At 32.8% G+C, this 23,763-nt stretch overlaps 1 protein-coding gene and 1 long non-coding RNA gene across 2 annotated transcripts; both read right to left on the reverse strand.

Moving 5' to 3' along the window:
- Positions 1–85: 85 nt before the first annotated feature.
- Positions 86–810, reverse strand: LOC110103492 (the record flags this gene model as incomplete). The annotated part of the gene is made up of 1 exon (XM_020832235.2): positions 86–810. A coding segment is annotated over exon 1 (725 nt), but the record flags the coding sequence as incomplete, so codon positions are not given.
- An 8,131-nt stretch (positions 811–8,941) lies between these two features.
- On the reverse strand, positions 8,942–9,477 carry LOC110103491. The gene is made up of 2 exons (XR_002303959.2): positions 9,309–9,477; positions 8,942–9,194 (listed from the first exon to the last, which is right to left on the reverse strand). It is a non-coding gene; the product is annotated as an uncharacterized LOC110103491 (long non-coding RNA).
- Between the last annotated feature and the right edge of the window lie 14,286 nt (positions 9,478–23,763).

The following is a 23,763-nucleotide window of genomic DNA, read 5'->3' on the forward strand; positions in this document are numbered from 1 at the left end:
TTTAAAAGCCTTCGGTCTATCAACTGGCACATTTTTTTGAATTTCCTTAAAAGCATTGTTTTGAATTCTTCTTTTTTTCCCATACTTGACTTGCATCCAAGGGCCATATCCATGCTCTTCCGGATCAACATTTGTTATAACTTCAGAATTTACTTTTAGAACATCAGAATTTACTACCGGATCAGGTAAACCTGTTTTATTTATGACTTCAGCAGATTTACACACAGGACAATTCACCATTAGGTGTCCAATTTTGCAGCATTTGAAACAAAGCTTTGAAACTTTTTCATATTCCACTCTTTGATAAAATTTTGTAGAATCCCCTTCCACCCATACTCCCAAGGGAAGTTGTTCATCTAAATTGATACGAACACAAATTCTAGCAAATTCTCTTCGATTCCATTGGATCATGTTTCCATCAAGTAGAAATGGCTTCCCAACTAGAGATGCAATTCTACAAATGTTAATATCATCCCAGCAGTACAAAGGTAGATTAGGAAGTCTAATCCAAACAAGAGCAGAAAGACCTTTCAAAGAATTTGTAGAGAAAGAAGTTGTCCATTTATCAATACCCACAATATGACCTTTAACAAACCAAGGTCCTTCATATAAGATAGAGTCCATAATCTCTGCATTTTCACAAGAGCATAAAACCCAGTCTTTACCCAGCATAGTGAGTCTAAAGTTTCCAAAGCCACTCCACTGTCTTCTCAGTTCACTGTTGATAACATAGAATGGGATGTTATCACCAAAAACTTTGATAACAAGAGCATTTGTCAGTTTTCTGGAATTCTCCAATACATTCTCCATATGAAGTTTAACCGTTTTTCCATCTTAATTAAGAAATGAACCTAAGTTCAAATTATCCACTTTCACTTTAGCATTTCTTGCCCAAGCATTAGTCTTGAAATTGCCCATTTTATCAGTATTCACAGGAGGATAAATTTTGTTTGGAATCTGACTTTCAGAATTTAAATCTCGTGAAATACAATGTCTAACCTGTTCCAGATCATTTTGAATTGCTGTATTTTTTAGTGGTTGCGGCTCATCAGTATACATCTTATCAACATCTGGTTGATTCATATCAATCACCGTATCAACATTCCTTAAATTCGCACCTTTGGAATTCAGATCAACAGGATTGCAAGTAGTAGAATTACCAAATCTACTCACATGTAATTTGAAATCAGACGAATCCGAATTATTCGGGCTAACAGAATTGAATTTCAGATTTTTAAAAAACTTTCGACTCTTCACTTTATCTTCAATAAGAACAGATTTGCCTTTTCCAATAACTGGAATCGTCTTTTTTGGATAAAGACAGGCACCTTCATTAATGATCAATGGCTTTTCTTTAACAGTGATTTTTTCCTTCATACCAGACCGAATTTTAAAAGAAGAATTTAATTCAGAAATCATTGAATCTGGAGGATCAGTCCTCCCATCCATTGCAGTAATTGGTAAAGATTCACCCATCATTCATCTTCAGATGATCGAAAGAAGATAATCGGCGCAGCAGATCGCCGAGAAAAAACAGAACAGAACAATTTGAAAATTGTTTTCTCTCTCTAGAAAATGGCAGCTTCCATTTTTCTGTATGTCTTATTTAAAGTTGCAAATTCGAAATAAAGGAGAAGAATATGCAAATTCGAAAGAAAGGGTATAAACTAAAAATTTACTACATAGAGAATGGAGATATTCTTCAACTCACCCTGAAGAACTAATCTTAGGAGACCCATCTAATGGTGTTAAAACTAGGCATGGACTTAGAAAAGAAGCAAGCTACTCTTCTTTTATCTTAATAATTGAACCCATAAATATAAATCAAGCACTATCTAATGAATTCTAGATCCTAGACATATAAGAAGAATTGAATCAATTTGCTAGAATAATATTCATGAGCTAGTTGAAAGACCTAAGGGCTATAGTATTATTGGAACAAAATAGGTTTTAAAAAATAAAATGAATAATTATGGTGTAGTGGTTAGAAATAAAGTAAGACATGTGGCTAAGGGGTATAGCCAAATAAAAGTGATTGACTTTAAAAAGACTTTTGCCCCTATAGCTAGACTAAAAGCCATAAGGGTACTACTAGCTTTCACATACTTTAAGCGATTCAAATTGTATAAAATGAATGTTAAATGTGCCTTTTAAATGGGGTAATAAAAGAAGATGTGTATGTTGAACGACCCTCAAGCTTTGAAAACTCATAATTTCCCAATAATGTGTTCAAATTAATAAAGGCATTTTTGATGCTTTTTGTTTATGTTTTGCTTTTCGCTATTTTATTTTTTTACTTGTATTTTTATTTTATGTTTTTTTTTCAGTATTTTAAGAATCTGATCACACCTCAATTCTACTAAAATTTGTTTTAAATGATAATTTTGCCTTATTTTTGTTTAGATGTTCTTAAGCTATGGTTGACTATTCTCAAATAGTTAAAAAGAATAATTGATGATTTTTTCTCTTCCTCCTCTAACTTCTTTAGTGGTGTATTTTCTTATCAAATCAAAATCTATTTCAAATTAAAAGTTGGACCTTAAAATAAATATCTGCTTCATCTTCCTACAACATTTATCTCATATGAGTAATGTTCCAAGTTCATGAATCTACTTCAAATTTTCTTAATCAAGTTGTTTGCATTTATCTTATAGATAGAAATTTATTTTGTGGTTTACTCTTTCTTATATAAGATAGTGAGTTTGTCTTCTCTCACATTTGAAAGATAATCTCACAATTGAGAGGAATTTTTTAAAAGATTTTGAAAAAAAAAACTAGCATTAAAATAATTAAAAAAGGCACAAAATGAGCCCAAAACTAAAAAGTTGCGCAAAAGCTGCTAAATAATTACAAGATGCACAAAGTGTATAAAAAATCAAACAAAGAGTAATGTGCTTCAAAAGCTAAAAAAGAGGCATAAAATGAGCCCACTATGAATTAGCTTCCCTTTCTTTTAAATCTTTAAAATCTTGAAAGACTCTAAGTGCCAATTGATATCTCCTACACTTAAATTTGAAAATTATGATTTCTAACTCATTTCATTATAATTTTATTCAATCAAATATTATTTTGAAACAAATTTTGAATAAATCACATTTCCTATCTTTTTTTTTTTTTTTTTTGAATTAGAGTTTGTTTGAAAAGGAATTTGACCTGTAAGGAGCTCAAGTTAGGGTTTACAAAATTCAATTTTTAACCTTTCTTGATTTCAACATTGTCAATTTATTCCTTACTGATTTTTAATCTAATAATAAGGAAAATTTAACATTTACTGAAGTTTATCGAATAAAAAAATATTGTATTTTCTCTTGATTACTTAACTTATGTTATATTTTAGCTATTTTTTTACTTATTTTACTTTATCTTCTTTCTTGTAGCTTTTCTGATCATTCATCTCCATCTCTAATTTTTTTCTCATATAGTATTATATGATCCATAACATACTATACAATATGCACAATTTTCATCACATGTCTGATCACAATGCAACTAACAGTTCATATTCATCGATTATTAGTGATCGTACTATATGATTACTTCTTCATATTGTACGATCTATGTGGAAGGAGCCATTGCACAAATTGAATTTAGTTGGTACAATTTTTTTAACCCATCATATTGTACTATCCACCTTATCATATTGTATGATCAAATAAGTTAATAACCGTACAGGTTGACTCCTTAGGATAAACGATCTCTCCCTAATTGTCCAATATGATGTCTGATCGTACTATACAATAAGACCACCTTTTTTATTGATCATCTGGATTAATTGATTGCCCATGATTATTCAGTATAATCTCATAATCATGCTATATGATCTAGCAATATTTACATAAATAACAAGAGTTTCTTCACTTTCTTTTCACCATTTCAATCCTCTTATCCTTTACTTTCCTCTTGCGCTCTCATTCCTTAAAATGGCTGATGGAAAACATTCTCGAGCACTTATGGGTAGTTCCTCTAGGTGTACTATCAATCTTAGATATATAGAGGATGCTGATGAAGCAGCTTTTAATCATTATAAAACTACTGGACTTACCCTTTCCAAAATCATCAATCACGAGGTTTTAAACTTTTAGGTACTCAATCTTTCTGCTAGCACAACTCTAAGTTTCATCCTCACCCTTGCCTTTTCATTCAAATCTAAACTTCTATTCAAATTTTTCATAAGCCTTCAAATTAATAATGAAGTTACTGCTATATAATCTTATGTTAATAAAAAACCTGTAGAAATCACTCACCAAGACTTACATGAATTTCTTCATCTTTCCACTATTGGAGATAATATTCACATTTTAGACTCAAATCATGATTATAATTGGAACCCTACAAACAACATTCTTATAGAAACTAATGTTAACTATCATGTAGCCTAAGTTAACACCTTAGTCTAGGATGCTTGAATCATTCAGCACATCCTTCGTAACTCAATCATTCCAAAAGCTGAGGATCATATTAACATTACCCTTGTTCCCTCACTTGCCACCTACTACATCATGGCTAACATTGACTTTAATGCAGCTGATATTATCATCACTATCTTGACAACTTAACATGCATTTGAGATCCTCACCATAAAAGAATGTCTAACCTTACATTAGGACATTTACTTTCCTTTGTCGTAGAGTCAAATACAATCTTCAATTTCATGCTCCGCCTGATCACCTCCCTATATTCTATAATAGCTCCTTCCACGTCCTTCATAATACTCATTGTCACACTATGCATGAAGAGCCTATGGAAGAGGAGGGAGGACCTATTCCTGCACCTGCCCCTATCTGCCAGTAGTCTTATATTGATCAGCTGGTTCAGAGGTTTGATCAGTGGGAGGCTTATTTTGACTCCTACGTAGCATAGCAGCAGCAGTAACATAAACAAGGTCTAGCTTGCTTTGACTCTTACCTAGCCCAACAGCAACAACAGTATAATAAGGATATGGCCTGGTTTAGAGAATAATTTTCCTCCCTTCAACATTTCTTTCAGCCTCCACCACCACCTCCATCTCCACCTAATTAGGATTCTTCCTTTTTCTAATTTACTCTATGTTTTTGTTCCAGTTGTTGTATTGTTCTTTACTTCTGTACTTTATGATGCATGTGTGTGTTTTTTTCTCTCCTTTATGTCTTTTGTTATTAAGTTATTTCCTTCTTTTTGTGATGTCAAAAGGTGGAGTAGTAGTTTGTTATTCAATTATTTGCACCCTCATTTAAATGAAGTCATTTTATTACTTTGCTTATATTTATTTTTGCTAATTATTTCTAATATTTATTTCATATTAAAAAATTAATTAAAATAAAGTTTTTGTTTACTCACCTTACTTCTCAAAATTTACCTTCTAAGAGGGAGATTAGAGAATAGAAAAGAATTTTAATATCTTTAAACAATAATGTTTGTCATCATTAAAAAGGTAAAGATTGTTGCAAATTTGGACTCAAGTATTATGATTTGGGTGATAGCAAATATTATAATTTCCTTATTGTTATGTCTTGTCAATTAATTTACTGCATATCTATTTTAGCTTGCTCACTAATATTCCTAGTCCATCGTTCACTTGGAACTTCAATCAGCTCAAGATTGGGTTGACTAGGGTTGAGTATATTTGTAATTTCAACTTCAATGTACATTTATCTTTTTGTAGTCAAGTTATGTATAAAGTGGATACTAAGCTGAGTAATCTTACACACAAATACTCTAGGAAGTGAGTTTGTGAGTTAGAAAAATTTCTATTTTTTAAACTAATCGTATAATACAATTTATATCATAGTGGACGATCAGTTAACCAGAAAATCTTAATTATGGTACCCTTTGATAATTGAGATTGATTAAACTAATCATACTAAATTATCCTAACCATACATGATGATCAGGTATAATCATAATATTTAGCCGCCAATCACAATTTAGGTAATATTTTAATATTCAGTTTTTTCTCAAATAATACAGTACTATATATTAGATGATTTGTAATAATCATGACTAAATTGATCATGTAATTAGAAACTAATTAAGATTTAATTGATCAATCATATTATATATGAAGATCATAATGTCCTACCCAAGAGATGTCTGGGAAGTATTTAATCACGCCCATCATTGTTTATCATACTGGATGATCAATACATTCTCCTATACTAATCGTATATGACGATAGCAATTTCGTATGGGACGATCAGTATAATCTCTTTAATTGATCGTACAGACCAATATAATTTATACTGTATGGTAATGACGTTTTGCGCTAATCGTACATGATGATCTAACGATCGTACGTGTTGATCATTTATGAAAAATAGAAATTTATGGCTTCTTTGGAGGCTTTTTATTTAAACTCCTACATTTTATTATAAGACATATTTTTTCTGTTGAGTGTGCTTGAGAGGGAGCTTAGAGAGAGAGAGAGAGAGAGAGTCGAGGAGAGCTTTGGTAGAGAAGAGGGGTAGAGTTCTTGTAAAGAGTTTTGAGAGGTTCACAAGGTTACTCCATGCAAAGTTCCTTCGAATCTTCTTCAAGTCTTTGCTTTGATTCTTAGGTGGCTTCAGGGAGACATTCTTTAGCACTAGATTGTAGTTCTCTGCCAACTCCTGGATGGAGTAAAAGGTTTCTTGGTTCTCTGCTATCTCCAAGAGGGAGAAAAAAGATTTCAAGTTCTCTGCCTTCACCAGGAAGGTAAAAAATATTTAAGGTACTCTGCCGCACCGGGTTAGTGACAGAGTTTTTGTATGGGCTTTTCCACCTAGCTGTTATGGCTAATGGAGAAACACTAAAAGGTTTAGTGCAATACCTGGATTGGAGGCTTACAGGGAGAATGGAGGTCAGATTTGACTGAACAACTATAAAATTTAGTGTGTTTGTTCTTTTTACTTTTCCGCATTTTAATTTTCATATTTTTTGTGATTTACTATATTGTTGAAAACTTCTATTTATTTTGTTATTATGAATTTATTTGCTTCTGCATCCATTATTGAAATCGTCTAATTTTACTGTTTGAAAAAGTATAAAAAGATTATCCTTTTCCCCCCCCCCTCCTTTTGATTAGCTTCGGGCAGGTTCTTAGAGGTTTAACAACCTACACAAACTTTCACTATTTATTATTTCTTAAACTTACTTTAGTACGTAAGAACATTTTTAAGGGGTGTTAATGTGTTGTTAGTAATCATTTTTAGAATATTTTACAATGCAACTATTTTAAATATTGTTTGATAGTTCTATATGTTTTCAAATGTGATATATACTAATACTTTTTTTTCTTTTGTTAAATTTTTTAGAAATGCAGAATTCATATCATATCACCTTCTTCTGTATTTACTAAAATTTTATTATTTAAATTTATGGAATTTCAATCAGGATATCGATATATTGTAAGTTCATGATGGATATTCTGCTAATGGATATTAATAGGTTACTAATTGAAATATCAATAATATTGATTGATTATCGATGGAAATAGGGTTAGTAATTAATGATGAAATTTTAGTAATTATAGATGGATTATTGATAAATTTTGGTTAAACAATTTGTTAGTAATTTATACATCAAAATGTGTGAATGAATAATGAAAAAATTTCTTTCTATTGAGGGTTTTACTTACTAACTTTTTTTTCATAAAACCATTGATTAAGAATTCATTGACGGTAAATTTATTATTACCAATGGCATATCTGTCAATGATAGACATTTTTATTATATTGTTATTGAACAATTGAAGAGTAAAATAGCCAAAATAATTTAGATTACCAATTAATAAATTTATATAGATCATTGATAGATAAATAACCAGAAGTAAATTTACTCACTGAAGCAAATTAAAAAATGGTAAGCAAAAGCTTCAATCTCCTCATCTAAAGAAAGAATGGTTGGTTTAGCTTTAAAGATATTGGGTTGCTCAATGGAAATAGAAGAAATAGTTGATTCCTAACCCAACAAAGAACCCTTAAAAGATTTTGAAGGACCATCAAATAAGGTAATAGGTTTTATTATGAACAAGGGAGACCAAGGAAGAATTTTCTTTGTTGGTTCTAGCTTAAACTTCGACAAAACCCATAAATAGAACCCTATATTTACCGAACAATACTTAATGTGCAAAGTCAAATAAGACGAATAAAAAAGAGTAAAATGATTAGGAGTACCAATTAGCCGATCAAGAATACAAACACGATGGAGTAGAGGATTAGATAATGAGAAAGAATATTACCAACAATTCTTGAAGAAGACATCACTGAGACTCCAAAAAACAAGAAGCAAGTATCATTTCCCCTCTTTCTCTAAATTGTTTACATGAATAAAAGATTTAACTACTATTCTCAATAATATGGTGTTAAGTATGAAATTGATAATATGATCTTGAGTCGGTCATGTAGACTTTGGTAGCTTTTTTTGTCGTGTCTTGAAGGAATGTTGATTACTTGCACAAAAACTAACTACATGTGGAATTAATTAGCTATACTATCTTTACTTTAAATATTTAGTTCTCTATTAATTAATGTGTTTAATTATTGTCGATTTCTTACAATTATGACTATGCATCAAATGCTTGTGAGATACTTTCCTTTGTAGTAATTTAATTATTGTCTTATTATTGGTGAGATTAACGACTTACTGCTAATTACAAATAGGTGACGTACGTGTGGATCATGCACGGACCGCGGGCTGAACAATGGATGGAGAACTAAGTAGCTAGAAAGTCTCAGAAAATATTTTTCCTACATAGTGTAGAAGTATAAGGTCAGGTGAAAAGTATTATCTTTACAAATGTTTTGTAATTTGAAGACCCTATCTCCCATGACGATTTTCTCTCTCCTCACAGAAACTTTTCTCAAAATATGCAACAATTTTTAAAGAAAACTTGCAGAAGCTAGAGTGAAAGAGAGTAGTAACGCTGGCTTAAATTCAGTTCATCATAAAGCTGTAATGAATTGACTGATTCGGAAAACTCCACAAATTAAATATAAAGTCAGAAGCATATTATTATTTCAACAAAATATTATGGCAATATAATTTTACAACAGTCGTAGTACAATCTGCAGCTTATTTAGCATGCATTCACCAATCACGAATAAGAAACCAAGTGGATATATAATCGACTGCTGATACGTTTTTCTGGAAATAATCAACCCAGCTTCAATGAATAAGATACGTCAGTACAAGTGCTATCAGCATAAGCATATAAGCAATTCCTTGATCTATCGCTTTAGCTGCAATAATCAAATCAGAACAATTAATTAAAACCTTCGTTAACGCCAATACTAAAATCGTCAAATTCTAATAACGTAATTTCTCAAAATGTAAATAAAATCATGCTCACGCACCATCGTTTCTGTATGCTTCTGTTATCTGATTAGAGGTATTCTGCAAACCCAAAGAAAGACATGGATGCAAGAAAATAGAAAGAAGAAAGTAGGCCATGAGCAGCAGAGCTGGAACTTTCATTGAGCTCATCTTCAAACACACGATTAAATTTCAGAATGCAGAGTGTGTGGCTTCTCCTAACCCTCGGGTTCAAAGATATATATATATAAAGGAAGGCTTGGTGCACGAATGGCTACCTGCGCCGCGAGGCAGCGTACCCTTGAACAAATTCAACGATATGGGCCATCACTACAGGCGTGGTAGATCCCTACTGGCTATTCCCACTGAGTTTGACTTCTTGGAATTAAGAAATACCGGTAGGCCGTAGCGATCAACACAAATGGACGCTTGCGACTTTTTACCGCGGATCGGACCGTAATTAATGAGGACGATCGGAAGTGACAAATTGTAAAGCTTTGGCTCGAACGACTCGACTCGACCATTTTGTATGAACTGGGATCGACGGGTCGGTTTTGTAAGGTGTTAATTTTGTCCAAGTGGTTACGCATGAGTGCCCGATTTCTGATAAATTGTTCAAAGTTTGGTTATGAACTTTGACTAATGATGAATTGAGGCGACATTAAACAGAAAAATGTTTGAATTAATGCAGACAATTAGTCGTTGATTTTGAAATGAGTTGTCTTCTAGATTTAATTATTTGGATTTATCATTCAGTTTTGTGGAAAAAAATTGAATGAAAATTGAATAATATGTCCAATCTATATAGTTGTTGACCTCATTTTTGTATGAGGTCACTAAGGCCCTTCCAAACTGTAGATTAATTCTAGATCCTAGGATCCACTCTAGACCTTAAGATCCTTTCCTAGAGCCAATATTTTCAAAATATGCTTTCAAAATTCCACCAACAATAGTATTATTATTATTTATTTTTATTAAAATAAAACTGTTTGCATTAGAAGAATAACTAATTACAAGCTATAAAAAGGCTCACATTCCTTCTTTAACAAACTAGATAAGGGAGAAGGAATGTCACAAAAAAAAAACTATCATATCAAAAAAGAAATTGTCTTCTAAAGCCAAAGTAGCACATAGTCAACTATTTTGTTACATTCTCTATGAACATGGTGGAAGATCACCTTATTAAAATCATTTAAGAACAATAAATCCTTTGTGCACCAAGTGTTGAGTTGCCACTTTGATTTATTCAAAGAATCTTGAATAAACTTAATGATGTTGAAGTTATCACCTTCAATTATTACTCTGCTATCCATCATTCAACTTTGAATGAATCCCCTTATAGTCAAAACAGCCGCCAGCTCAAGTTGTGTCACATCCCAATGAATTCTTTTTTTTCCCAAAAGCAAGAAATAGCCTTCCTTTATGATCTCTAAACACACGTCCAATCCCAACAAGATTCGATTCAAAAAGTGATGGATCCACATTGATTTTAATCCAACCTAGCGGTGGAGGGTGCCAAACATTATTAAACTCCCTAAGGAGATTAACACGTCAGTTATCCAACATTGGATATGAATGCAACATGGTTGTAAACAAAACATTTGCTGCAACTATTGAATTTTGAAGAGTAGGCTTTTGGTGTACCAACTCATTTCTATTTTTCCAATATAGACAAACCGTAGTACAATACAACTTCACCATATTAGAAGAGAAAGTCAAAAGGCTTCTAAGTTCTCGCAGACAACCTTCTAATGATTGAAATGTAGAAATGCTAAGACTCCATTCTCTTAACTATAGAATAATCTTAATCAAGAATTTATAATGAACCACAATATGAGCATAACTTTCTACTTCTTGACATCCTCTTGCACATAAATCATTGTGACTTAGTTTCCTATGTTTAAGAAACTCATTTGTTGGAATGGCAAACTTACTCATCCTCCACCAAAACAATTCCACTCGAGGGTTTAGTTTCAGATTCCTTAACCAATTTGAATATCCAAAGTCTTCCTCCTTAGGGCAACAGTTCATTGACACTTCATACAAAAAAAGTAGCAATTGATTTCCCTATATAATGATACATAGCTTCCACATGATCATAATCAGCGGCAATATTGACAGAAACCTGCAAGATTACCGAAATAAGATCCTCATAGAAAAATCGTTGAAGCTCCTCCACATTCAAGCTACCATCCATTGAGAGAATTAGTAAAGCATTACATCCTCCAATCCCACACAATCAGCAAGTGTTGGCTAAGTACAAAATCATTTATCTAACAACCATATATCTTTTAGAACATTAATTTTCCTTCCATCGGCAAATTTCCATCTCACTAATGGTTTGAGGAATTTTTCGCCATCAAGCAGAATTTTCCATGTCATAGAAGCTCCTCTCTTGCTTTCAACATTTAAAATATTATCACCATACTTAGTAATAATATTTCTATGAAGTAAAGTATTTGGATTTTGAATAAATCTCCAAGCCAATCTCAATCTAAGTGGGCCAACTCTAAGAGCAGTTGAGTGCAATCCCATGCCTCTAATAGATTTTGGTTTACATAATTCATCCCATAATACATAATGCAGCCCTTTCATTCCATTACCTTTGTGTTAAATGAAATCTTTGTAAAATTTATCCACTTCATACAATACTTTCTTTGGAACCAAGGAATGTGTTAATAAGAAGCTTGATAATGATAAAAGAGAGGACTTTACAAGAATGATCTTACCAGCCATTGAAAGAAATTTACTTCCCCAAGCATAAAGTCTTTCCAATACATGATCCAGCATACACTGAAAATCAAATCTTCTCAATCTTCTCAAAATAATTTAAACACCCAAGTAATTGTTGCAATCCATGACCCCCAGTTTGAGCTTTTGATGATGACAAATAAAGTCGTCTTAACATTTATTCATTGAATATTCTTTAATTTATGCTGTTGTCTGTGAGTACTAATATTTCAGGAAGATCACAAATTACACACGACAACAGGAAGACTCAAGACTGGGTAGAATAGGAGTGTGAGTCTAAAATAATGTAATTTTCTATTTATTTTAGTTTTTTCTTTGCTTGAGTCTAGCCACAAACTATATGTAAGTCTGAGCAATCACACACACACACACAAGGGGAGATGGTTTTTTAAAAGAAACAAAAATGAAGATTTTTTTCTATTGATTTTACTGTATGACTTTATATCGTACTGTATGATCTGATCTGTTTAAAATATATTTCTGTGAACATATCATACTGTACAATTTATATCGTACTGTATGATATGTTACTAATCCAAAACCCTAGCCATCAGATTTGTTTAAGTTTTATCAATCGTTCATACTATACGACGTAATTCATACTGTACGATTTATTTCAAATACTTACTTAATATAACCCGTGATTAGTTGAATAAATCAATGCTTAATCATTGATTGGTCATCATACTATACGAACCTGTTTGTACTATACGATGAACAAAGATGAGTTTTAATCGTCCCGAACATCGTCCTGGATGATCTCTTATTTTTGACTCATCGTATTGTATGCTATATATCATACCATACGATGAACAGAGGCCGATTTGATATCATCCCGGAGATCAGCCTGGACAATCTATTGATTTGTTCTAATCGTACTGTATGATGTTGATCGTACCCTACGATATATAGAGAAGAGTTTTGATCATCCTTAATATTATCCTGTATGAACAGAAGAGTGGAGGTTTGTATGGTATGATATTTTATCGTACTATACGATTTATTTTGAACGGTTTGTAAACCTTTATATCAGGATGAAGATTGTTATACATATCATACTGTACAATGTGAAATCGTACTGTATGATTGTAACGGCTACTTTGGAAAATTTTAGGAATTTTGGAGCCCATTTTATGTGCCAAAATTGTTATGTTTTTGGGTGTGTGACAAAGAGAGGAGAACGTAATTAGAGAGGGAATCCTTGGGAGAGAGCTCTTGAGAAGTTTTTAGGGTTTGAGAGAGGAAGGAGAGGGTGAGCTTGGTGAGGGAGAAGAAGTGTGAGGGAGATCACACGGTTGCTCCGCTCTTGCTACATCTTGCTCCTTCTATGGCCCGAGAAGAACTTGTGGGAGGCTCTCTGAGGGGGAGACTCTTCTAAATCCGTGACCTAAGGTACACTGCCTTCACCAGGAGGGTGAGAAGAGCGCTTGACACTCCGCCACGCCGGGTTGATGAAAGTGAGTCTTGTAAGGGCTTCTCCGCCTTACTGAGGGGGCAAAATGAGAGCTATAGTTTTGTAGTGAAAATTCCTGGAGTGGATGACTCCGGGGAGTGGACGTAGGTCATGGTTTGACCGAACCACTATAAAATTCTGGTGTGCTTTTTCCTTATTACTTTTTTATTTTTTATTGCACTTTATTTTCCTTATATTTACTTGGTGATAATTGTGAGAGAAAAAGGATTTCAATTTTGCATGTTGAGTTCAATCAATTTCTTTCGTATTAGTTAAAGTTTTCTTGTTAAAATTTAAAAAAACACAAACATATTAGAACTCTTGCTTAGGATTTTAAATTATTGCAACAAATTTTCACAATTCACCCCCCCCCCCCCTCTTGTCAATCTAGTAATTTCAGTAATGCAGCTCCTTGACCACCTTGAAACCCAATTTCCTCATAATTTGATTCTTCCTTAGATGTTTAACTGCCTTACCTAATAAGATTTGAGAGTTGGAATTATTTATTCTCTGCCACGTCCAACCACAAAATTCAACAACAATACACTTCACAACTTGGGTTACTCTATTAGATGCTTGAGCAAATACTAAGATATGATCTGTGTATGATAGATGTATAACCTTTTGAGCTTTAGGTGAAATTTGAACTCCCAACTCTTGTCCTCCTTATTAATTACACTTGATAATTATTGAGAACACGTGATGAATAAATAAGGTGATAGTGGGCATCCTTGGCGAAACCCACTCTCTGCCTTGATCCATTTTGAAAATTTCTCATTCAAAATGAATGAGAACCTGACATTCCTTACACATTCCATGATCCATTTTGATAACAAGCAGCCTTGGAAAACTATTTTTAAAACACTTTTGAAATTTTCTCTCTCAGTAAGATGGATTTGTAATAAATTTTTTCCAAGTAATCTCTTATACATATTTTTGGAGAAGATTCTTGCATAAAAATCATTGGTCCTTTTGTAACAACTTCTTCAAGGTTAGGCAAGGTGCTTGGGTTATTTCTATTAAAAGGGCTCATATATTTGTCTTGTCCAACAAACTTTTCAATGTGAAATTGGCTTTTAAAGCTAGGTTCTAATAAGAATTTTTCAACTTACATGCACAACAAAATTTGTACTAAAAGAGAATCAGGAGCCTAATTTATTTAAATCTAGGAACTAATCCATTAGATTGAAATCTTAAAAGTTTATGGGAGGTTGTAAGATCTCATTGAACTATCCCTAGGAGTACCAAGAGGGGGGTAAATTATTTATTTTAAAAAATACATATAAAATATTTTTTTGTATGTTTTAACCAATACCACAATTTATGAAAAATTCTAGTCAAGAGAAGGAAACATATTAAAATTTTGATTTTCTTTTTCAAAGTTTTGAAACAAAAAATAATCAATATATATATATATATATAATATTCCTAACACAAATTAAATCTAACCAAGCAAGATTAGTAATTTAACTACATTTTGAAATTTAATTTAAATCTAAGCAAGAAATTGAAAACACCAAAAATAAAGGAGCAGAAAAAGATTAGAAAGAACACACTAGAATTTTATAGTAGTTCAGTCAACCTTAACTTATGTTCACTCCCCGGAGTCCTCCTTTCTGAATATTACACAAACATTATAGTTACTCTCCTTTAATCCACACAGCAAATTGGATAAGCCCTCACAAATAATTTTAGCCAAACCTGGTGCGATGAAGAACGGAAAGCTATCTCACCCTCCTGGTGTGGAAATGAACCTTTAAATTCTTTCACACCCTCTTGGTGACGGCAGAGAACCTTTAATTCTTTTTCAACCTCTTGGTGAAGATAGAGAACTCACGGCCATTAACCTTGAAGCTTCTCTTAGAAGAGCAACTGCAAGAACTCTCTAAGGCCACTAAAAGAAGTATGGTGGAAGCTTGCCTAGAGCAACGATGTGAAATCCCTTCACACTCCTCCCCCCTTGTGCACTACCTAACTTTCTCCCACTCCAAGCCAAAGAGCACTTTCAAGAATTCTTCCTCAGAGTTCCTTCAACCATCAAGTTATTTTAGAGATAATTTTAATTGCTTAAGTACAATGCTTTAAAAACTCTATGTTTTCAATTAAGTTGTTACTATTCATATAGTACATATTGAGTTTATATAATATAATTAGTTCAAAATAGGGGTTTGTCCATAATGATGGAACAGTCATTCAAACAAACTGTTCAATTTTTACATACTTATCATACAGTATAATCGAATGTTTATATGGTACACTTAGTTCAATTTCATTCTATTTGTACAGGATGATCACCAAGATGATTGGAAATTATATCTATCAATCATCTAATATAATTTACATCATGTTGTATATTTAGTTCAAACCTCAAGGATTTGTCCATTATGATTAGCATCATACTATACAATTAGTTAAAAAAATTAAGATTTCATCTAGTACTATATTCGGGACAATCAAATTTTGTCTCTATAAGTCCTAAAATATGATCCAAATCGTACAGTACGATTAATCATATTTATTAAACCTTAATTTTATTAATTATTTATTTAAATTAATTTAAGTAAGATTTCAAACATCATACATTATGATTAGAATGGTACAATATGATTAGTTCAAAAATTGATTTTTAAACTACTTACTTAAATCACTATCAACTAGGTTTTCCTGATGGGAATGAATCAACGCTACAGGAAAATGCTTTGTTACTGGCTGAAAAATATAAATCTGCCAAAAATATGTGCTTTTTGGCGTATTTTTTGCGCAAAATGATCTGACGGTAATTCACACATCCAAAAATCTAAACCGGCAAAATATTTTTGTCATAAAATATTATGTCAAGTGTTAAGATAAAATTCTGGCAAAAAATGAGGAAAACTATGCTATTTTTGGCATCAAATTCCAGTATATAATCCGCCGGCCTTTCCAGTGGAACTATATGCTAGCAATACTTTTGGATAATCCGCCATATAAATCCATCGACCTATCACCGATGATCTTTATCATCATAATATCCACCAAAAATCGGTGAAACCCTTCCATTAAAGATGTCGATGTATCGTATTATTGACACTAGTTCTGATGAAAATTCTGTCAAAAACATGTAGCATAAACAAAAAAAATTAACCTTCTTCCTTTTGAAACTAATTTCCACAATTCAACCTGTATAGAAAAAAAGTGTAATATAATGTACATTCATTCATACATTCACTTCTAAATAAGAACATCACAAATTAAATCATTAAACATAAACATATACATAATAATAGAAACAAGAAGAATATCATCAACAAATATCCAATTATAAAAAGTTTAAGATGTTCAAATCACAAATAACTAAACATGTATAAAAACACATAATTATAGATGCCCATGTCGTTAAAATAAATAACATCATATATACTCTAATTCAATCTCCTCCTCTGCTGATGTTGTACTCCTCCCACTCATTTGCTCTCTTATCTTTCACATTTTCTCTGACATTTGAGCTTGTTACATCTCCATCTGTTACTATTGCATCTAAATTAGCTATTTTTGCATCTACATCTATCAGTTAGTTTGTTCTTTCCTTACCTGCTCTTGCTTGGCTGCAAGGGCAGCTATCTGCTGGGTATATAAAGCCTTATTGATCTCATTTTTATATTAGGTTTCTAGAACCTACCTAGCCTTCTCTCTGGTGAATTGATAACTAGGAGATGTCCACTCCTCATACATATAGGTCCCAGTCAAACCAAATTGTAGTCTAATTAAATCTAGTTCTACCCTTCAATTCAATCCTTGGTCCAACTTCCAACCAACATGCAATCAACTTCCAAATCATACCCAATCAATATCAATCATTTAATTGACCTCCACAGATATGGATGAGCCAAGTCAAGCCATTCAACTCCTATATCCAATCCAAACCCAACATTCCTAACCAAATCTTTGGGTTAAGGACCCAGTTCCTAAAACCCCTTCTAGGTGATTTTTATATCACCTTGAAATCCAATTAATTGGCATTTAATTTAGAGTTTATCAATTGCATATTGATATGACATGTCTCTAGTGACAATCATCCAAATTTAAGCTCATTTTAAGGTCTCTAACCCCATAACCAGATTGATTTCTGAAGGCTAAAAAACTTCAAATCTTTATGGCATATGACACTAGACCTATCACCTAATTGAATTTGACCTTGGAGTCTCTTCCAAGCCTTTAATCACTTCAAAACCTTTGATATTTATATACTAAATATTAATCTATATTTATTGGATTCACTTTGACCCAAAATTGACCAGAGGTCAAAATGACCAGAATGCCCTTAAGGGGAGTTTTGGATTTTTGACCAAAATTCAACATGCCTCAATCTCATCAACCTTTGAAACCTTTTTCAATCAATCTCAAACATCATTTGGAACCCATTGGACCCAAATCTAAACCCTGGGTCAACCTGGTTGGCAAAGTCAACCTAAGTTGACCCAAATGCCCTTCAAGGGTCCAATAGGCCCATTTGACCAAAATAATCTATCCAGATCTTGAAACTACCTCCCATAGATTCAAAATGTCATGTCAAACTTGTTGAGCCCAGACTTGGTCCCTGGGTCAACCTGGTTAACCAAGTCAACCCAAGTTGATCCAACACCTCTTTAAGGGCTTAAGTGGCCACTTAGACCATTGAAATCCTTTTGACCCCACAAAGCTTTCCTATTATACTTTAAAATTCAAACCCAATCCATTAAACTCTAACCTAGGTCCTAGGTCAACCTAGTTGACTAGTTCAACTTAGTTTAACCCAATAACCCTTTAAGGGTTAAATGGGCCAAACTAACCCATTCAACCTATTCAATTTATTTCAATCCCTCAAACCAACTCCTAATAATAGCCTAAGCATGTCATAGTCTTTGGTCAACCAAATCTAAGTAGAGTTGACTAAGTCAACTCATACTACTTAGTCAAAACTCTTTCTTATGCTTTTCATTCCCAACCCTTAAGCACTAAACCTCCTATAAACCTATAATTTTATCCAATCCATGACTCAAGCATTCCCTAATCATCAATGAGTCAAATCTATTGAATTTGACCAAGTACATTCAACACACATTGGTCAACCCTTCTTTTAAATTTCAAGGGCATTACCCCAAAGCTTGGGGTTCACCCAAATAGCTTCCCACACTCCTTCCTTTCCACCTCAGCCTCCATTGACTGGTTGACTAGTTAAAGAAGTTAATCCTAACTTAAACTATACTATATGGTTAACTCCCTAATTCTATCCCACCACCTCATATCCTAGTTGCTCTAGGCATTCCATTCAGGCCCTATAGCTCTTTTTAAGATCCCCAAACTGAGCTTATGGCTAGGTTCAACCTAAAATAGAAGAAGTGGTCCCCCATCTCAAAAGGCTTCCAATATCCATAAGGTCGTTCCAGACTTTGTCTCAGCCTTCCAATGGTCTGGGACACTTGTCCCTTAATAGAGTAAGGTATCTGATGCATTAGGACCATCCAACCACCTCCAGGAGATTTGAATAAGGCAAAAGCCCAATTTTGGAGCACCATTCTAATCCTCATGATCTCTCTCCACTCCATATCTCTTTAGTCGAGCCCTTAATTCTTTTTAAATTCCCTGACTCTCCTCCTCACTTTCCAAGTGAAACCCAACTATTGGATGCTCGCCGGCGATGATCCTCCTACCACCCTAGCACCCATTCCATCCAAAGCTTCATCCAGTAAATCCAAGGCCTTTTGATCCATGCTTTTAACTAGTAAAACTTAAGTGGCCAGTCTACAAGCTCAACCGTATCAAGACCTCAAAGATCCAACAATAAAATCTCTTAAAATCCTTAGCCCTAGGTTATAATAGTTAGGGTTATTTAGCATTTTATTAAGCAAGTTTTTAGCCATATTAAGTATTCCCCAAGATTTATATTCATGTGCTAAACTTAGGTTTAAAATTTCAAGTGATTTAGTTAATTGAATCGAGCAAACGAGCTAAAAAAACCCATTATATGGTTCGTTCGCTATGTACTCTTAGTATACATTTTCTGGGATGTATCGCGCAATCAATGGCCCAGATCAAGTCATTCCATGCATTCTTCCGACCATGGATCTGATCTCATGGTCATCTGCTCCGTCTGGCTAAATCACAATCGTGTTGATTCATTACATCGGAGGATCCAACGGCATAGGGACCTAGCTAAGACGGACAAGTTAAACTGCATCTACGATTTCATCATTATATGATGATTATCTGTTGTGCAATCATTATGCTGCTAAGCAATCATTGTCTGTGATTTTGTGGGCCAATACCAAGTTACCGCATGTACTCCAACTGCCGTCGGTGCTACCAAAACCTGTTAATTCATATATAATTACTATTTTAATTATTTTCTTTAGCACAAAATTCAAAAAATTATTAGAAAGTATTTACTTATCTAAAATTATGTATAATATATCAAACTGCTCAGATTTTAATCTTCTTTGATTTAAAATTAAAACTAATTAAAATATTTAATATATTTTAAATTATTTTGAATATTTAAATACTAGGCATTTTAAATAATATTTTATTATATTAAATCAAAATATTTTCAAAATTTTGATTAATTTATACAAAAATAATATCTGATTTTTTGGGAGTACCAAAATTCTTACTAATGTAATTTTTAAATTATATTTAATATTAAATATGTTTAGTAGCTTTAAATGGATATTTAATTTTTAAAATCTTTAAGAAATAATTAAATTTTAAAAATTAATTAAGAAATGTTGATATTAATATTAAAATAAATCAAAAATTCAAAACATTTTATTTTAAAATTAAGAATTACATATATATATACTTTATATTGAATATATTTTAAATCATTATTAAAATATTAAATATTTTAATATCTAATTAAGATTGAATTAAATATTTTGAAAATTAAAGCATTTGTTCTAATGTATCATAATAAAATCAAAGATCATTTTAAAATATTTTCATGATATTAAAGTATATTCAAGATTATTTTAAGAACTATCTTTCCAAAATTCAAAATTGCCCTATTTTTATTATAAAATTAAATGCTTGAAATCCTTGAGTGTTTTTAGTTGAGTCTTTAAACTTTAAACATGTTTGAGCCTATGTGAATAAGAATCAATCTGAAATGATTAGTGAATGGTTGTATTCCAATCATTCACTAATTAAAGCTTTATGTATGTTGGTTATCTTTAATACTTATATGTTAAGGGTACACACACCACTTAGCCTAGGTTCTCCTAGATATAAGAAATTGATTGTGTTTTGTTTATGCATTCATATGTGTTAAGTCCAAGGGCTAGTAAAACCTTGATTCAAACCTACTTAACTTAGTGACATCATTATGGACAATAATTAAGGACTTGTTTAGAGAACTTAGAAAAATTCTAATAATTAGGATGCATACTCCCTTGACTTTAAACTTTGAACACATAAACATAATGACATTCCCCACCCATAAAAAATATCTTACTAATTTTTGAAGTCATTAGGCCCCTTAATTATTTTATTTAAGTTTAAACCCTTAATTAAGCATGTAAACTTCAATAAAATCTAATAAATCAAAGTTAAATATAAAAAGTATATATAATGCCTCTAACTGACCATAATTAATCTCTTAATCAGAAAAAATTAAAACACCTTTGCTTTGACATCAAATTCAACCTTAATTTAATTTTAATTGAATATCAATATTTAACTAACTTAATTAATTAAAAATAATTAAAAATTCCAAAAAATTTCTCAAACAGTTCAAAAACTATTGCGTACGAACCCATTATGAATTGGTATGAAATGTATTCATACCCGATCATTATCCTATATGAATTGTGTTCGTCCAGTCCAAATAGAAAATTTTGAAGTTGGTATGTGCGAATCGTCAGGACAATGAACAAAAATAGACCAGAGCCATTCGTCCAGGTACAATAAAAAATTATCATCCATATGAACCTCATTTGAGGACAAAATAGAGCCCATCATCCCGGGTACCAGAGGGCATCGTCCAGGTACGAATGAAAAATATCGTTCGTATAAACTTCATTCAAGGATGTACCAGAGGGCAACGTTCTGGTATTAACAAAAAATATCATCTGTATGAACTGCATTCAAGAACGTACTAGAGCCGATTGTCCCGGTACGAATGAAAAATATCATCCATACAAGCTTCGTTAGAGAATGAACCAGAGCATATTGTCCGGGTACGAATGAAAAATATCATCCGTATGATCTTTACTTAGAAAAAATTTTAGGTCATTTTTGTTCGCTCTATTGCTCGTTAGGAAAAATAACTGACCAGATTGTCCCGTACGAACTAGTTTCATACTGTACGATCAGTTTAAAAATATAAAATTTAAGACACGCCCCTGGTGTGTGTGTGTGTGTGTGTGTGCGTGTGCTCAGTTACTCAATTCCAATCACACTCTCTCAGACTCGATAAAATAAAAAAATACATATTTCAAATTATAATATACTCTAAATTGATCTTGATTTGAAATCTTCAGCAATCTAGAGTATAATTTCTCTGAAATGTTAGTACACACAAGAGCAAAAATAATTATTTCAAAAATATGTAAGGAGAAATAATAATCAAAGCAATAATATTTAGAATCATCAAAAACATACAAGTTGCAAGAATATCAAATATTCAAAACCAAATAACAACTATCTCAACAACATAAAGGTTCCCCTCAAACCTAAGGGAAATTCTATAAGATGGTAGTGAGACCTACAATGCCTTATGGTGCCAAATGTTGGCCATTAAAAGAGTAGCATAATAATAAGTTAAGCGTTGCAGAGATAAGGATGCTTAGGTAGATGACTGGCTTTACCCTTAGAGATAGGACACAAAATGAGCATATAAGTGAAAAGGTTGAAGTAGCTCCAATGGAAGATAAGATTAGAGAGAGTCTCCGTAGATTGTTTGGTCACATTAAATGGAGGCCTTCCGATGACCCAGTTATGAAAGTTGAGATTTTATATTTGACTTATGTTAAGAAAGGTAAAGGTAGACCTAAAAAGACATGGTTAGAAAATATTAGAAATGATCCTTCTTTATTAGATTTAAATGAGAATTTGACTTTAAACAGTACACAATGGCGAAAAAGGATTCATGTAGCCAACCCCACGTAGTGGGACAAAGTCTTTGTGAAGATCGCTTTGCTCCAGGATCGTCCGAAACGAAGTTGGATCGTCCCAGGACGATCGGTACAGGTTTGGTCGGAATTGTGAAAATTAAGCAGTTTGTCTGGACGAAAATTTGGATCGTCTGGACGAAAATGCTCCAAAGGACCGGTCGCCGGGGACGATAATTAAATCTCGTCTGGACGACACTTGTCCAGAGCCAGATCGTCCCGGGACGAAGTGCGATCGTCTGGGACGATCAGTCTGGATATATATGGAAATGAGATATTTTGAAGAGAGAGAAAAAGCTTAGGAGAGAGAAGAACGAAGGAAAAAAGTGGAAAAGTTGATTTTCGGGTGACGCCGAGCCATTTTCGTCCGACGAAACTGTTCAGGAAAGTGTTGTACGCAAGGTAAGGCACAATCCGCCTTTCTCAATTTTCAGAACCGTCGTGTTTGGCGGTATTATCTGTCCGGAATTGATTTTTGCAAGGGATTTTCGTCCGTATTTTCCGTCTGGTTCAGTTTTTACCGCGAAATTTTCTGTATGTTGTCGACATGCCGAGTGTGCACATTTTGGTTATTTTCAGGAGATTTTTATCCAGGTAGATTTGATTTGACGGCGTTTTTCGTCGACTGTATTTTTCTGTGTAGTCTAAAATTGTCTGAGCAGTAGAATTAAAGTCTTGCAATGTTGTTATCTACATTCTATGCAAATTTGGTATTCTGTGATTTTTTAGGAAAAATTGTGTAAATTTCGTATACAGCCGTTGTGCTGCCCGATTTTTATTTGATTTCTGAATTCGTCCGAATTTCTTTTGAATTGATATGCTATCTGTATATGCTATTAACAGGGAGATATAAGGGGCCTGGATCCTAAGAGATTCAGTTAGTGTCTGGGAAATCTGAAATGAGCTCAATCTGAAATCTGATATCTGTCTATTTCGGATCCGATGAAATCTGTTCTGGTGCTATAAGCACATCTGTTCTGGTGCCGTGAGCACATAAGCATATTTGTTCTGGTGCCGTGAGCACAAAGGGAGGCATAAGGGGCCAGAATCCGTAGAGATTCTGTCAGTGTTAGAGAATTTAGCTATTAATTATAATACTATATGATATAATCTGATTCTGATTTCCGTATATATTCTGTAAGCAAATATGATTTCTGAATTTCTGTA

The sequence above is a fragment of the Dendrobium catenatum genome, unplaced genomic scaffold, assembly GCF_001605985.2.
Source record: "Dendrobium catenatum unplaced genomic scaffold, ASM160598v2 fragScaff_scaffold_1584, whole genome shotgun sequence".
NCBI lineage: Eukaryota > Viridiplantae > Streptophyta > Magnoliopsida > Asparagales > Orchidaceae > Dendrobium > Dendrobium catenatum.